The sequence below is a fragment of the Elephas maximus genome, chromosome 7 (assembly GCF_024166365.1).
Source record: "Elephas maximus indicus isolate mEleMax1 chromosome 7, mEleMax1 primary haplotype, whole genome shotgun sequence".
Classification (NCBI taxonomy): domain Eukaryota; kingdom Metazoa; phylum Chordata; class Mammalia; order Proboscidea; family Elephantidae; genus Elephas; species Elephas maximus.
Genome location: NC_064825.1, coordinates 105,632,045 through 105,650,851, shown reverse-complemented (window position 1 = coordinate 105,650,851; position 18,807 = coordinate 105,632,045). Strand labels below are relative to the sequence as shown.

General features: G+C 35.8%; 1 protein-coding gene across 1 annotated transcript in view; it reads left to right on the top strand.

Annotated features, from left to right (window-relative positions):
* Positions 1–10,664, top strand: part of LOC126079341 (olfactory receptor 10AG1-like) — a 40,577-nt gene extending 29,913 nt beyond the window's left edge. The window contains exons 2-3 of the mRNA XM_049890288.1: positions 6,048–6,165; positions 9,720–10,664. Of these exons, the coding sequence (XP_049746245.1) occupies positions 6,163–6,165; positions 9,720–10,664 (948 nt within the window). The 5' untranslated portion in view covers positions 6,048–6,162. The remainder of the gene's footprint in view (positions 1–6,047; positions 6,166–9,719) is intronic.
* The last annotated feature ends 8,143 nt before the right edge of the window (positions 10,665–18,807 follow it).

Below are 18,807 nucleotides of genomic sequence, written 5' to 3'. Positions count from 1 at the left end.
TTATTTAATAATATACACTGTGCGTTCCTATCTAAACCCATTTTGAATGATTGTGTATATATATGTATGTATACGTACACACACACATTGTATATATATGTTTTTTATGTGTATATATGTATATATATATATATATATATATATATATATATATATATATATATATATATATATAATTGACAGGAAACTGCCAGAAATACATGACGGATTCAGAAGATGACATGAAATGAGGGATAACATTGCCAATCTCAGATGGATCTCAGCTGAAAGCAGAGAATACCAGAAAGATGTTTACCTGTGTTTTATTGACAATGCAAAGGAATTCGAATCTGTGGATCAAATTATGGATAATATTGGGGAGAAGGGGAATTCCAGAACACTTGATTATATTCACAAGAAACCAGTGCATAAATCAAGAGGCAGTCCTTCAAACAGAACAAGGAGGTACTGCATGGTTTAAAGTCAGGAAAGGTGTGCATGAGGGTTGTATCTTTTCACCATACTTAATCTTTATGCTGAGCAAAAATCTGAGAAGCTGGACTATATGAAGAAGAACGGAGCATTAGGATTTGAGGAAGACTCATTAACATCCTATGGTATGCAGATGACACAATCTTCCTTGCTGAAAGTGAAGAGGACTTGAAGCACTTATTAATGAAGAGCAAAGACTATAGCCTTCAGTATGGATTTCTCTTCAACATAAAGAAAACAAAAATCCTCTCAACTGGAGCAATAAGCAACACTATGATAAAGGGATAAATGATTGAAGTTGTCAAGGATATCATTTTACTTGGATCCATAATCAACACCCATGGAAGCAGCAGTCAAGAAATCAAATGACACATTGCATTGGGCAAATCTGTTTCAAAAGACCTCTTTGAAGCCTTCAAAAGCAAAGATGTCAGCTTAAGGACTAAGGTGGGCCTTACCCAAGCCATGGTGTTTTCAGTCATCTCATATGCATTTGAAAGCTGGGCAATGAATAAGGAAGACTGAAGAACTGATGCCTTTGAATTATGTTGTTGGCAAATAATATTGAATATACCACAGACTGCCAAAAGGAGGAACAAATCTCTCTTGAAGGAAGTACAACCAGAATGCTCCTTAGAAGCAAGGGTGTTGAGACTCTATTTCATATACTTTGGGCATATTTTCAGGAGGGATCTGTCCCTGGAAAAGGACATCATGCTTGGTAAGTAGAGGGTCAACAAAAACGAGAATGCCCTCAACAAAATGGATTGACACAGTAGCTGCAACAATGGGATCAAGCATAACAATAATCATGAGGATGGCACAGGATCAGGAAGTGTTTTATTCTGTTGTACATGGGGTCACTATGAGTCAAAAATAATTCAACAACACCTAACAATGATTGTATACACACACACAGAGACACACACTCACAAGTGTGATTATCTATTCTGTCCCCTGCACAAAGACCATGTATGCATTATCCTATTAATAATAGTAGCATATTAGGCATAATGCCTCTCTGAAAAAATACATGTGGAAACTAAGCATGATTATCTATAAGATTGTGATAGTCAGTATATACTAAAATTCATTTTACCAAAGAGCTTTATGAGTTAAGGGAAGTATGTATGTGTTCTTGTAGCATGTAACAAGAATCAACTCAATGGCACCTAACAGCAACAACAAAGAGAAATGAAGTCCTGATACAAGTTACAACATAGATGAATCTATAAAACATTATTCTGAGTGAAATAAGTAAGTTACAAAAGGAAGGATAGTGTATGATCCGACTTACATAAGATATTTAGAATGGTCATGTGTATAGAGACCAATGTTTATTAGTGGTTTCTAGGGTTGGGCAAAAAGGAGGGGAAAGGGGGGATTTCACTCCTTATGGGACGTTAGGCTTCAGTTAAGGGTGATGGAAATACTTGGAAATCGCTTGTGGTGATGGTTGAATAACAGAATAAACATAATCGATGTCACTGAGTGTTGCATGTGAAGAATATTGAAATGGACCATTCTAATACCTTTCTTTGCTACTTTAAGGATATTAAATTCTTGCAAAAGACTAATGAGATATGTCAAGCTGTCCATATGCACAAAATTTATACATCATATGAGAGCATGTTAAATACTTGCCATACCATACTCATTTAGGTACCAAAACCTACATTCCTGAGAACACATTTCATATCACAATAGGAATTCCAGGCTAATCTCTCCATCTCAAGATTCATAACTATTCACATCTGAAAAGTCTCCTTTAAGTAACGTATTCACAGTTCCCAGGGATTAAGATGTGGCTATCTCTCGGGGACCATTATTCTATCACTATATGCCAATAAAAAAAACTAATGGGTTTTCTTTGAGACCGTACAGAACACCATAAAATATGAGTATTTAAATAATGAACCAGCAGTTATATGTCAAATACTACTGGTAAACAGAATGGCCCTTATCACACTTGGCTGGGAAACATGACATATATGTTCACTTAGGAGAGAAGTGTTTTCTTCCTCTTGCAATACAAATCAGTAGCAGTACAAGAATAAATAAAATGATAAGAAGAAGTGGCACATACACTAAGACCCAAACTGTTGAAATGGCCAAGTAGAGCATTCAGAGGCTTAGAAAATATGGGAAGTAAGATCATAGGACTTTTTTTTTTTTATGCTGAGAAATTAGGATTATATTCATATAAAACTGATATGTGTTAAAATGCTTTTTGGATTTTAAAACATAATATATACAAAGATATATCTTAAATGAAGCAATAGATGTGCAAAGAAATATTGAGAACAGTATTAGAAAATAACTGGAAGGAGAAGATATAAATCTAAATACTAAACTAGAATTAGAAAATATACTAAATCAAAATCACATAGATAATTGAACAAATTAATTAATTATTAACTAAATATTTCAGTCTGTAATCAAGTTTGGGCCAGACAAAACAGGAAGAGAGAAAGTTTGACATTAGCACTATACCACTTTTCCTAATGCTTTTGATGCTTATGGGACTCAACCTATAAACCTTACTGGGAACAAAGAAAAATTTATTAAAACTGTGTTTTCCCATTTGTTGTTAAAAAGTTGTAATTGTTACACTATAATCATCAGTGCTCTCATAGAGTGGTGGAAGAAAGTTTTCATATGCAGTCTTTTTTTTTTTTTTTTAACTTTCTACCTTTCTAAAAAAAAAAAAATCCTTGGAATACCAGTAAAGAAATGAAATGTCCCATGTATCTGACCTAAATACATCTCAATAATGATGTGATTATTAGTATGATTTTTGCTAATTATCAAGTATTGAAATTTCATTCATTCCAAAACATAATTTTCAGTCTTGTGAAAATTTTGTAAGCTTACTTCAATAACAGGGGAAAGGATATCAGAGACTAAAAGGAGTAATGGCACAAGAGAGTAAAAAAAAAAATATATATATATATATATACACGAACAAATTCATGAGAACTTAATTCTTAATACTAGAATTTATTACTTTCCTGGCAGATAGTGGCATCTTGAATGAGACAAACAACATATAGAGGGTGCTCAATATCATAGTTCAGAGAAAATAGGCCACATACTATTTTGTGACTCCCAGTCACAATGCAAAAATTCTTGATATATGTTGCATGAACATATACTTCCCTTAACTCATAAAGCTCTCGATGAAATGAGTTTTAGTGCAATCTAATTGACTACTACAATCTCAAAGATAATCATGCATAGCAGCCCTATGTACAGCAGAACGAAACACTGCCCGGTCCAGCGCCATGCTCACAATTGTTGTTATGCTTGCGCCCATTGTTGCAACCACTGTGTCAATCCATCTCGTTGATGGTCTTCCTCTCTTTTGCTGACCTTCTACTTTACCAAGAATGATGTGCTTCTCTATGGACTGATCCTTCCTGACAACATGTCCAAAGTAGGTAAAGTGCAGTCTCACCATCCTTGCTTCTAGGGAGCATTCCGGTTGCACTTCCTCCAAGACAGATTTGTTCATTCTTTTAGCAGTCCGTGATATATTCAATGTTCTTTGCCAACCCCAAAATTCAAAGACATTAGTTCTTCAGTCTTCCTTATTCATTGTCCAGCTTTAGCATGCATACGATGCGATTGAAAATACCATGGCTTGGGTCAGGTACACTTTAGTCTTCAAGCTGACATCTGCTTTTCAACACTTTAAGGAGGCCTTTTGCAGCAGCAGATTTGCCCAATGCAATGCATCTTTTGATTTCTTGACTGCAGTTTCCATGGGTCTTGATTGTGGATCCAAGTAAAGTGAATCCTTGACAACTTCAGTCTTTTTCTGTTTATCATGATGATGCTTATTGGACCAGTTGTGAGGATTTTTGTTTTCTTTATGTTGAGGTGTAATCCATATTGAAGGCTACTGTCTTTGATCATCAGTAAGTGCTTCAAGTGCTCTTCATTTTCAGCAAGCAAGGCTGTGTCTTCTGCATAACACAGGTTGTTAATGAGTCTCCCTCTTATCCTGATGCCCCTTTCTTCTTCATATACTCCAGATTCTGGGATTATTTGCTCAGCATATAGATTGAATAGGTGCGGTGAAAGGATACAGCCATGACACAATATTTGCTGACTTTAAACTACACAGTATCCTCTTGTTCTGTCTGAACAACTGCCTCTGGATATATGTACAGGTTCCTCATAAGCACAATTAAGTGTTCTGGAATTCCCATTCCAATTCCTATTCATTTCTCTTTATGGCTGAGTAATGTTCCATTTTATGGATGTACCACACCCATCTGCTTATGGTCATTTAGGTTGTTTCCAAATTTTAGCTATTACGAATCATGCTGCAATAAACACTGGTATAAAATTATCTGTTAATAGTCTTGCTTTCAGTACTTTTGAGTATATACTTAGAACTGGAATTGCTGTATCATACGGTAATTCTATGTGTGACTTTTTGAGGATCTAACAGACGTGTTTCCTCAACAGCTGTACCATTTTACAGGCAAAGGGTAAGTGTCCTGATTTCTTCCACATCCTCACCAAAACCTATTGATTTTCAGTTTTTTTTTAATCATAACCATCTTTGTGGGGCTAAAATAATATCTAATTGTCATTTTAGCTTGCATTTGACTATTAACTAATAATGTTAGGCATCTTTTCATTTTCTCATTGACCATTTGTATCACATTTTCGGTGAAATACCTGTTGAAGTCCTTTTCCATTTTTTTTGGTTGAATTGTGTTTTTGTTAAGTTGTAGGGGTTATTTATATATTCTAGACATTATACCCTTATCAGATATATGGCTCCCAATAATTTTCTCCCAATCTGTAGGTTGCCTCTTCACTTTGTTGGTAAAATCCTTACAGAAAAATCACTTGGGTTTTTGTACATCAGCAATGAGCAATCTAAAAAGAAAATTAAGGAAACATTTATATTTGTAATGGTATTTAAAAGAATAAAATAACTCAGGATAAATTCAACCAAGGGAGTAAAAGACCTGTATAGACCTGGATAGACATTAAAGAAGACCTAAATAAATGGAAGGATATCCTGTGCTCATGGATTGAAGACCTAATGTTGTTAAGATGTTAATACTACCTAAAGCAATCTATCCATTCAGTAGAATTCTCAACAAAATTTCAACACCTAAGGTTTTGATTAATGTAGCAAACTGCTTGAGTGGCGGGCAAAATGGCTTAGTTCAATTAGAAAGTAACCTGGGAAAGGAGTTGTTCCCCAGGGCAGAGGCAATTTCCTATTTAAAGAGGACTATTTGTTCTGGAAGTAGAATACATTTTAGAAGGTGGTCAACCTGTTCTAATAAAAGTGAATTATTTAACTGTTACAAAAATCTTGTCGTTTTCTGACTTTGAACTCAATCACTAAAGGTAAGCATGAAATTTACCTTAATCAAACAGGTAAGCGTAAACTATTTCTGTCCAATATCAAATTTATTTTTATGTGTATCTTTGCCTTTTAAGCATCAGCAGAAAGCATTCAATTTTATAAAACTAAAAATTTTTTTTTCTTTTGTTTAATTTCAAACACTGCTCAGATATTTTTTTTTTTATTTTCATGATTATAGGATGAAATGAGAATAAAAGGAGAAGAGCTCGGTAATACAATGGGCCAATCTATCAAAACTTACAGTCTTCATCATTATCATCATTATCCTAAGTACTAACATTTATTGATTGATTATGGTAAGCATGGTTTTAAATATTTTACAAGTATTAAATCTATGGATCATATCTCAAAAAAATATATATGTATAAAGAACAAGGTAGTGAATGAATATAATTGAAATGTGTTTGTATCCTACTGCCATCTAAGGAATTATTTGTTTACTAAAGAGTATCTGAAAATACTAAAGATATGTTGTTTTCTTTTTATCATTAGATACTTCTACTAGAGGAAAAACTCCCCTGAATTGCATTCACCAATTTCTAACATTTATTTCCTATCTTCTATTTTTAAACCCTGGTGACATACTGGTTAAGAACTATGGCTACTAACGAAAAAGTCAGCAGTTGGAATCCACCAGGCACTCTTTGGAAAACCTATGGAGCAGTTCTCTCTGTCCTACAGGGTCACTATGAGTTGGAATTGACTCGATGGGAATGGGTTTGGTTTGGTTTTTATTTAGTTTTAAACTTGCTCTTAAATGAAGGTATAGATATGTGTGTGTGTGCATATATATATATTATATATGCATATTTGTATAATATATATATGTATACACTCCTCTGGCGAATATGTATATATACTCTGATGAAGCTTGGAAACCCTGGTGGTTAAGAGCTTCGGCTGCTATCCAAAAGTTAGACAGTTTGAATATACCAGACACTCCTTGGAAACTGTGTGGGGCAGTTCTATTCTGTTCAATAGGGTCACTAGGAGTCAGGATTGGCTCAATGGCAATGGGTTTACGTTTGGTAATGATATTTTAGTTGACAACAAAATCTCTACCCCAAACAAAGTATGAAGATCACAAAACTAAAGTGTTTGAATAAAAATAGAAATGCCAACATGTGTATCTAGTTATTTTCTTTCTGAGTTGTATAAATAATAGCTTCTAAAGATTTGCAAAAGCCAGGTAGAATGTGAATGATTATATTTCTTACTTTAAAAGTGGCTTTACATTGAGAATCATTTTTAGTGTTCATAATAGTTTTCTCCTTTTTATAGAATAAAGATTTCAGTAGCTGTAGGAGATGTAGGACACTAGATTCCTGTTTGCAAGCTTAGCTGTTTCCTTTTCTTGTTTCTTCAGACCTTAATTTCAGGTTTCTTTTCAGGTGTACTGCTCTGCTTGATCAGTGGGAATAATGCAGACAGGGAGTCTAAGATTGAGAGAAGAGTTTATGAAATAATCAGACAAAATAATGGGGATACAGTTTCTGAGGGCAATGGTCAGATCAAGTGTGGTTGGGGGATGCACAATGGTGACAAAAATTAAAAAAAAGTTTTGACCATTTTCCATGCATTAGGCTCCAGACTGAATAACAAAGGTCAGTGAAACGTGATTAGAGTTTTGTAGAACAGTGAAGTGAAAGAAAATGTGGGTTGTGCAATCTAAAAAATTAAATCATGTCATATTAACATTGTGTGTTAGACACTAGTTTCTGACCGTCCTGAAGATTCACAGTACCTTTAACATCCCCTACAATCCAATTTTTATTGGGAGAACTGTGCCAGATAATGATTGTGAAAATCCGTTTAATGCTCTACTATTTAATCTAGAATATTGTAGATGCTAAAATAAGCAGCTATTTGTTTTTCCTTTACTTAGTCACAGAAAATCCACAGAATGTCCAAATGTTCCTACTGTCCCAATTTTGTCTCCTGTAGGACATGATGCAGGCCAACTCACGGCAACCCTATCGGACAGAATAGAACCGTCCCAGAGGGATTCCAAGGGGAGTCTGGTGGATTTGAACTGCCAACCTCTTGTTAGCAGCTGTACTTCTTAACCACTACACCACCAGAGTTTTAATAACTTTAGTATACAGACATAAGTGAGACTCCTTTTGGTAGGTTAATCTCTATTGAGAGGTCCCAGGGAGGTTCAGACAGTTAAGTGCTAGAATACTAGCCAAATGGTTGGCAGCTTGAATTCACCCTGAGGTGCCTTGAAAGATAGGCCTGGCAATCTGCTTCCAAAAGGTCACAGGCTTAAAAATCCTGTGGAACAGATATACTCTGAACAGGTGGAGTTTCCGTGAGTTAGAATGGACTCAACGCAACTAACCACTAAAAACAACCATCTGTATTTACTTTCAAATTAATTTATACATAATATGGAAGTTATCTAGCATTCACTGAAAACATGGTAATGTGCTAATTTTTTAAGAGTGAATAAAATGAGTATTATTCTTTAACTCACACATAAAGGAAAAAAAAAATTACACTCTTTAATCTAGTAATGGTGGGAATCAGGTCACCTTTAGGTAGGAGGCCAAACTTACTACCTGGAAATTATTCTAAAGACTCAACCAATTTGATTCATTTATATAATCTAGCAAGTAAGTTATTAAATCAAGCTATATGACTGCTAACTGAAAGGTCAGCAGTTCGAGCCCACTAACAGTCTGCTTCTGTATAGATTTCAGCCTTAGAAACCCTATGGGGCAGCTCTACTCTGTCCTATAGGGTCTCTATGAATTGGAATCAACCTGATGGCAACGAGTTGGTTTTTTAGTTATACGGATATTAATAAATCATGTTTCGTTGAACAAAATTCTAAGCATTGCACAGAAAAAAATATTGAATCCTATAAGAAACAAAGTAGGAATAGGGGTAAGAAAAGTACATAATAGAAATTGACAGTCACAGCCTAACACACTCATGTGGGTGCAACATGCACTGTGTGCAAGAGAGAAGACCGAATGGCACAATTGAGGTCGGCAGGAAGACAGCAAGTAGTAAGGATGGAATGATTTAGGAGAATATTATGGATGAGTTGTGGTTAATGTTTCTCTTATACAGCAGGTGTGTATAAAGAATAAATAAATGAACATTCTAGTTAAATTGCTTTCTGAAGCATAAATGCTAGGTAAACTTGTTTCTAACTTATGCCTGACTACAAAATGTGAATAAAAATGATGACTTCTGACTTCACAGATCTTACATTGAAATATAAACAGATATTTAAAGTTTAAATATCAGTTCATAACATTTGGTGTTAACTCATCATCATGTTTTGTAACAAAATAGCCTCAATTTACAGTATGTTAAAGCAAAACAAGGGTTTTGAGATACTGTAGGAAAATCACCATTTTCTATTAACTACATTTAAATGGTTCAATACTGTGATAGATGACTAACGGAGTATTTCTATGGGTAATAACAATTAAGTTTCAATTGATAACATTGGAAGGCAGAGTTGAGAGGGAAGCATGCCAATAAAAGAATGAAATAATAATTGCTACCATTGAATATAATTTCAAATTTAGAGATTTTGAAAGTTTATGTGAATAACAAAATTTAAAATCACATATGCCATCAACAGAAACAAGGAAACATAAGGAAACTCTTAGCAGGAAAAAAAAAAAAAAGAAAATGTTTGTTGGGGATTTATTGAGCAATAATTTAAAAATACACTTGACCATCTTTTTAGAGTAACTGTCATTCACAGGATTTGTTCCTATAGGGAACTGGAAAAATTGTAAGGCACACTATCTCCAGTTTGCAAGTGAGAGTACAAAAGCCAAGAAAAGCAAAGTAACTTGTATTTCTGATTTAATCTTTCCTACAGATGAAATACGAAGTGGAAAAAGCTGAAGGCAATGTCTCTACAGTGATGCGATTTCTACTGCTGGGATTTTCTGACCTTTCAAATCTCCAAGAGTTTCTATTTGGAGTGTTCTCTATCATTTACATAATTATTATAATTGGAAATAGCCTCATAATAATACTAACCAGACTTGATCCCGCATTACAGAAACCCATGTATTTTTTCCTGGCAAATTTTTCCTTATCGGAAATTTCTTATGTAACTGTCATTCTCCCCAGGATGCTAGTGAATCTTTGGACTCAGGATAGAAGCATTTCTGTGCTGGGATGTGCCACCCAAATGTGCTTCTTTCTTATGCTGGCAGCCACTGAATGTTTCCTCCTGGCAGTGATGGCTTATGACCGCTATGTGGCCATTTGTAACCCTCTGCGCTATCTTCTAGTCATGAACCAAAAGATGTGTGTCCAGCTAGCAGTTGGCTCCTGGGTCATTGGCATCCCAGTCCAGATAGGGCAAACAGCTCAGATTTTCTGTCTGCATTTTTGTGATTCTAACAAAATTAACCACTTCTTTTGTGACATCCCTCCCATTATCAAGTTGGCCTGTGGGGACACTTTCGTTCATGAGATGTCTGTCTGTGCTGTAGCTATGTTTTTCGTTGCTGTCCCTTTTACGTTGATACTTGCCTCCTACAGTAAAATCATTTGCACCATTTTAAAGCTGCCAACAGCCTCAGGACAGGCTAAAGCCTTCTCCACATGTTCTTCCCACCTGCTGGTTGTGGTTTTATTCTTTGGATCCGGTGCCATCACCTATTTAAGACCCAGATCCAATCATTCTGCAGGAATGGACAAGCTGTTCTCTCTTTTCTACACCACAGTGACTCCGATGTTTAATCCCATGATATACAGCCTTAGAAACAAGGACGTTATTGCTGCACTGAGAAAATTTTTTCTTAAAAAGTAGCATGATGAGGTAGCCACAACCAAACCAAACCCAGTGCCGTCGAGTCGATTCTGACTCACAGCGACCCTACAGGACAGAGTAGAACTGCCCCATAGAGTTTCCAAGGAGTGCCTGGCGGATTCAAACTGCCGACCCTTTGGTTAGCAGTCGTAGCACTTAACCACTATGCCACCAGAGTTTCCATGATGAGGTAGAGACAACCTAAATGTCCATCAGTAGATGAATGTGGTGCATACAATATTATTCAGTCATAAAGAGATATAAAGTCCTGATAAACACAACACGTAGATGAAACTTGAAAACTTTATGCTGAGTGAAATAAGTCAGTCGCCCAAGGACAAAGACTTCATGATCTCACTTATGAAATATGGAAATATATAGCAGCCAAAGGTTAGTAGTAATTAAGGGGGTGAGGAATAGGATAATTTTTGCCTAGGAGGCATTGAGTTTATGTTAATGGTGGTGGAATAATTTGTAAAAGGGAAATGGTAGTGGTTGCCCAAGGTGAAGAATGTATTTAATGTCACTGAATTATGAATGTTGAAATTGTTGAATTGACAAATATTTTTGTGTTTATTTTACTACATTTTTAAAGTAGTATGACGAGCTTAATTATTAATGTTTTAAGTGTGTGCCACACAGTTACGAAACATTTCAAGTCTCTACGTTTCCCCGTTGGCAAGTCAATCACTTCAGCTTATGATGTACTTGGAGATACCTAGCTTCAAGTGTACTATGCTTGAGTACATACTTGTAAATTGATCTAACTTCCCATTCCATGTCTAAACAATAATCTTGTTGTATAAATAAAAGTGTGATCTGTTCCACACTTTCTTTATAAAAAATTAGAATTCAAGCTATTAAAATTTTGGGTTTAAATATTCTTGCAAGCATACAAGATTAGTTGCCTTAATGAATTAGTCATCTAAATCTTCATACTTGTATTTACCAACATCCTTTTATGATTCTACATCACAGATACTGGACAATAAATTAATTACTTAAAAATAAAAACACTGGAGTCGATTTCTCTGGACAATAGTGAATCAAAAATGAGTGTTTATTGAGTAACTCAACGAGAGCACGGATAAATGCATACTATTTTAGAACATCATTGAGCATTGAGAGCATATTTATTAAACCTACTATGTACCTATGTGGGATTGTTGTTGTTAGCTGCTGTACAGTTAGCCCCACTCATGGTGACCCCATAAAGAAAGGAAGGGAACTCTCCTCTTCCTGTGCCACCTGCATTATTGGTTGTGTGGGTCAGTCCATTCTGATCCATAGGGATTGCATTAGCTGATTTTTCACAAGTAGAGAGCCAAGCCGTTCTTTCTAGTCCATCTTAGTCTAGAAGCTCCACTGAAACCTGTTCAGCAACATAGTAACATTCAAACCTACACTGACAGATGACTGGTGGCTATGCTTGCGGTGCATTGGCCAAGGACTGAACCCAGGTCTCCTGCATGGAAGACAAGAATTCTAACACTGAACCACCAATGCCCCCCATGTAGAGTTATGCAAATCATTTCCACAAAAGAAAACTTACATACTCTTAGTTTTCTCCCTAGTAACTTCCTGCCAGAGCACAGGATGTAAGAGAAAACTCCTACCCACCTCAACCAGTTTAATTTGGAGATACTTCTACCTTCTTTTTAGCAGCTATGGCCTAATGCTCTGGTTTATTTCATCTCTTTCATGACTGCACTCCCAACAGCAACTCCTAAACCACTTCAGATTTTAAAAGAAAAAAATCTATGAGATAAAAGGGAAGGAAAAATCAGGAGTTTTTTCTTGATTCCCCAAAGTCCACTCCATTGTGACCACATTAGTTTGGCTAATGTTTGCAAATTTTAGTCCTTTCTAACGTGTTTGAAATAATTAAACTTTTCAACTGGCATTATCAAGAAAAGTGACCATCTCTCAACAGAGCCATTAATGCCCATCCTGCCAACTCCAGATCCTCAAGCCAACAATTCTCATGAAGAGATTATTTAGTGCATCTGTCCCTAAGAACTTCAACTACCAGCTCTTTTGACATTGTGACATTCTATAAATTAGTTATGATTGCACACATGTACACAAAGCAATTTTAGTTCCTGTTTTATAGTTATATTTCTACATCATACAGCTGTTTACATCTTCTGCCATCTGACATGATGTCCTACAGTTATGCACTTATTTTTTTTTTCTTTATGAGTAAAATGCATGTATCAAACACCTTATATGTGTATACGAAACACCTCAGAGGATTTAGTTCCTTGGTTTGGAGGTATAGGCTCATGGTTTTATGGGATATCCCAGTTACTTGGCCTAATAACATGTTTACTGTGTCTGTTCTATGTCATAGTTCATTGTGTAGTGCCTTGTGTCTTAAAGCTTGCAAGCAGCCACCCAACACACAGCAGTTGGTCTTTATTTATTTGGAACAACAGGGGAAAAAGGAGAGTCATGAATAGAAGGACGATATGGAACATGTGGCTACTTGCCTCCATAAACAATTGCTTCCTTTGGCTTGAGACCAGAAGAACTACCTGATGCCTGGCTACCATTTCTGAATATTTTGACCAAAGATTCCATAAAGGAGTCCTGAACAAAACGGGGAAAATGTAGAATAGAATTTCAAATCCTCATGGACTCCAGACTTTCTGGAGCCAAGAAGGCTGGATGAACCCCTGAAACTATGACCCTGAAGATAACCTTTAAACCTTAAACCAATAATGTCCCTTGAAGTCATCTTGAGCCAGAACAATAGTTTAGCTTACTTGCTAAAAAGGTCTGTCTTGAGCATTATGCTTTTTTAAGAACTATCTATATGGGATCAAATTGACACTAGCAACTCAAAGGTTAGATAAGAACCTTAGAGGGCAGTGAGCTTATGTTAACACAGGAGAAACAACTTAGAAAAGTAGAGTGAGAATGGTTGCACAAGTTGAAGAACGTAATCAATGTCACTAAACTGTACATGTAGAAACTTATTGAATTGGTGTATGTTTTACTGTGTATATTCTCAACAACAATAACAAATAAAATTTAGAAAAATGTGTATACCCTTCTCAATTAATATTTTATATGTTACAAGAATTTGATACACAGTCCATGATGATGATAGGAATGATGATTATGGTGGTGACGGTGGTGGTAACTTTTTTTTTTTTTTAAGTTGAGTAAAGGAGAATCACAATGTAAATGGGACAATGCTATCTCAGCAGTTCAGATAACTGATCTTTAATCTTTTTACTACTAATATCTCAAACAAGTAATCTTACTATTTTTTTCATCTTATTCACAATTGGTAAAATGATAATAATAATAAGCTATCCTATTAACTCTCTGGGTTGTAATAAGTTTTCAAATATCTACTTAGGATGGAAAAGTATTTGGAAAAGTTTAAAGCACCACAAAATCAAGATGTTAGCTGTATTTAGATAAAATTATTGGTGAAATCAGTAGCTTTATTGTACTCAGATTTTATGAAGGTAGTTATTCCACTGTTATTTTTGAGGAAATGAACACCACACAATTTCTATTACCTGGAAAAGAAACTTACTTGATTAAACATTGGAATTGTTTTCCTTTCACAAATGTACTGTTTAGTTTTTCTAAAACTTATGGCTCATATTCTTGTCCAATGAACCAGTACTATGGAAGAGAGTTAAATATTTCTTAATATTCAAAGACCGTATTAATTAACCTTTATAATTTTGTAAACTCAAGGTCAATTAACAAGTGTAGGATTACGGCTTCCTTTATACTTTTGCAAAATACCTTCAGACCTTTGCAATTTTTCCTTCTATGTCTCTACTTCTTGTTATCCCAATCTGTTAATTTTCAGTGAATTAGCCTCTAGTAACTCTCTGGATGCAATTCTTTATCTTCTATTCATTATCAACTAATATAATTGAGACTGACTGAAAAGAAACTGATGACATATTTTATGAACCTAGGCATCTGATTAGCGAGTCTAGTTTTTTTGTTTTTTTTGGCCACCCAATATGTGAGAAATCTAATATAGGATTTGGTGGACCTTTTTCTGGAGATTCAGGTTTTCTCATTATAATAGGGGATTTAATATATCCATCTACAGAAATATGCATTTAATAAAGAAGAAAACATATATATATATATACTCCTGCCTATATCCAATATGGATGATCATTCACACCTGTGCACACACACACACACACACTCACACACACATGATTTCTTCTTCTATTGCCTTAATTATTGTTGTTATTGCTGTTCCGTGCCGTCGAGTCAGTTCCGACTCATAGCAACCGTATGCACAACAAAACAAAACACTGCCCAATCCTGTGCCACCCTTACCATAGTTTTATGCTTGAGCTCGCTGATGCAGCCACTGTGTCAATCCACCTCGTTGACTGTCTTCCTCTTTTCCGCTGACCCTGTAGTCTGCCAAGTACAATGTCCTTCTCCAGGGACTGACCTCTCCCAACAACATGTCCAAAGTATGTAAGAACCAGTCTCGCCATCCTTGCTTCTTAGGAGCAGTCTGGTTGCACTTCTTCCAAGACAGATTTGTTCGTTCTTCTGGCAGTCCATGGTATATTCATTATTCTTTGCCAACATCACAATGCAAAGCTGTCAATTCTTCTTCGGCCTTCTTATTCGTTGTTCAGCTTTCATGTGTATATGATGCAATTTAAAACACCATGGCTTTGGTCAGACGCACCTTAGTCTTCAAGGTGACATCTTTGCTTTTTAATGCTTTAAAGAGGTCCTTCACAGCAGATTTACCCAATGAAATGCGTCATTTGATGTTTTCACTACTGCTTCCACAGGCGTTGATTGTGGATCCAAGTAAAAAGAAATCCTTAACGACTTCAATCTTTTCTCCATTTACCATGATGTTGCTCATTGGTCCAGTTGTGAGGATTTTTGTTTTCTTTATGTTGAGATGCAACCCACATTGAAGGCTGTGGTCTTTGATCTTTATCAGTAAGTGCTTCAAGTCCTCTTCACTTTCAGCAAGCAAGGTTGTGTCATCTGCATAACCCAGGTAGTTAATGAGTCTTCCTCCTATCCTGATGCCCTGTTCTTCTTCATATAGTTCAGCTTCTCGGATTATTCGCTCAGCATACAGATTGAATAGGTGTGGTGAAAGGATACAACACTGACGCACACCTTTCCTGATTTAAACCAATCAGTATCCCCTTGTTCTGTCTGAACAGCTGCCTCTTGATCTATGTAAAGGTTCCTCATGAGCACAGTTAAGTGTCCTGGAATTCCCATTCTTCACAATGTTATCCATGATTTGTTATGATCCACACAGTCAAGTGCCTTTGTGTAGTCAATAAAACACAGGTAAACATCGTTCTGGTATTCTCTGCTTAAAGCCAGGATCCCTCTGACATCAGCAATGATATCCCTGGTTCCACGTTCTCTTCTGATACCAGCCTGAATTTCTGGCAGTTCCCTGTCGATATACTGCTGAAGCCATTCTTGAATGATCTTCAGAAAAATTTTGCCTGTGTGTGATATTAATGATATTGTTATATAATTTCCACACTCAGTTGGATCACCTTTCTTTGGAATAGGCAGAAATATGGATCTCTTCCAGTCAGTTGTCCAGGAAGCTGTCTTCCATATTTCTTGGCATAGACAAGTGAGCACCTCCAGTGCTGCATCCGTTTGTTGAAACATCTCAATTGGTATTTGGTCAATTCCTGGAGCTTTGTTTTTCACTAATGTCTTCAGAGCAGCTTAGATTTCTTTCTTTTGTTCCTTCGGTCCCTGATCATATGCTACCTGTTGAAATGGTTGAACATCGACTAATTCTTTTTGGTATAATGACTGTGTGTTCCTTCCATCTTCTTTTGATGCTTACTGTGTTCTTTAATATTTTCCCCATAGAATCCTTCACTATTGCAACTCAAGGCTTGACGTTTTTCCTGAATTCTTTTAGCTTGAGAAACACTGAGCAAATGCCTTCTTTCACCAATGTAAATGGTGGCTATACACATGGACTTCACCAGATGGAACACACGGAAATCAAATTGACTACATCTGTGGAAAAAGCCGATGAAAAGCTCAATATCATCAGTCAGAACAAGGCAAGGGGCCAACCATGGAACAGACTAACAATGGCTTATATGTAAGTGCAAGTTGAAACAAGAAAATCAGAGCAAGTCCATGAGAGCCAAAATATGGCCTTGAGTATATCTCACCTGAATTTAGAGATCATCTCAAGAACAGATTTGATGTATTGAACACTAGTGACTGAAGACCAGACGAGTTGTGGAATGGTATTAAGGACATCGTGCATGAAGAAAGCAAGTGGTCATTGAAAAGACAGGAAAGAAAGGAAAGACCAAGATGGATGTCAGAGGAGACTCTGAAACTTGCACACGAATATCAAGCAGCTAAAACAAAAGGAAGAATTGATGAAGTAAAAGGACTGAACAGAATATTTCAAAGGGCAGCTCAAGAAGACAAAATATTATAATGACATGTATAAAAAACTGGAGATAGAAAACCAAAAGGGATGAACACGCTCAGCGTTTCTCAGGCTGAAAGAACTGAGGAAAAAAATCAAGCCTCAAGTTGCAATAGTGAAGGATTCTTTGGGAAAAATATTAAAAAAAACAGGAAGCATCAAAAGAAGATGGAAGGAATACACAGAGTGAATAAAAAATATTGCCTTAATAAGGACCATTTATGTATTAATTGTATAACCCCCAAATATATCATTTATTTATTAAAATTATAGTAAATTTGTTCACATTTCTTTACTCTATAGTGCCATTACTTCCCTTCTACTACAGTCTTATTTTCTTTTGCCTTTGAATTAAGCTTATACAAAATTCATAAGGCTAAAATTTATATTTTGGAGTTAATGGGATTTTAATAGCAACCCTGTTTTCTGAGGCACCTCTGAGTGGATTTGAACCGTCTATCTTTTGGCTATTATTTGAGAAGTGAATCTTCTAGAACTTCTATATATATACGTATATGTACAAATAAAATATAATAGACACAGTAAAAATAGTATAATTATATGGGTTGTGTTGTTTCATTTTCTTGCTGGCTGTATATGAATCGCCATGTTTCTGAAATGGTAAAAGAGCTAGATATTTTCTGTTAGGGCAGGGTCTCTTACATTCCTAAAAGAGATGCTTCACAGACAAATGTGCAAATTCTGTAGCACTGTTAATAAAGTCCCCAGGTGGTACAAACATTTAAGCGTTCAACTACTAGCCAAGAAGTTGGTGGTTTGAGCCCATCCAGCGGTGCCTCAGAAAACTTGTGTGGCAATCTGCTTCTGAAAAATCACAGCTTGAAATCTCTATGTGCAGTTCTATTCTGCACACATGGGGTTGCCATGAGTCAGAATCTACTTGATGGCAATGTTTTTTTTGTTGCTGTTTGTTCCTTTTTTGTTGTTCTTGAAAGTTCACTTTTATTTTGGCCTTGTACAGCAAGTAAGTATTTTATGTATCTCTATTCTCTGAAGAATTTTACATAATTTGACATTGTTCCTTGCTAAAATTTTTATAATTCACCTGTGAAGTCCTTTGTGCCTGGTGGCTTGTTTTATAACAAAGTTTTGAGAGATTTTTTTTTTTTCTGGATACAAGGTAATGTTGTTAGTTGCCATTGAGTCAGTTCCGACTTATAGAGACACTATGTACAACAATATATCACTGCCCGGTCCTGCACCATCCTCACAAATCTTATATTTGAATCCATTGCTGTCGCCACTGTGTCAATCCAACTCGCTGAAGATCTTCTTTTTCACTGGCCCTCTATTTTACCAAGTAAGATCGATGTCCTTCTCAGGGACTGGTCCCTCCTGATAACACGTCCAAAGTATTTGAATCAAAATCTCACCCTCCTTGAGCATTCTGGCTTTACTTCCAAGACAGATTTGTGTTGACCTTGGTCTGGGTTTTGTTGCAATATTAATTAGAGTCATTTTAACTACTGGCTCCAAATATTTGTATTATTTACACATTGTAAAATGATGAGAATATTTTCTTCTTTGATTCTTGCTCTAACAGTAACTAAATATCTTGTCAGTTCTTTGATGCTTTTGAATAGATTTAAAATACATTTATACATTATTTTATTTGTTTCCCGTAAGAGAGTTGGTCTAAATATTTTAACTGGCTATATACTC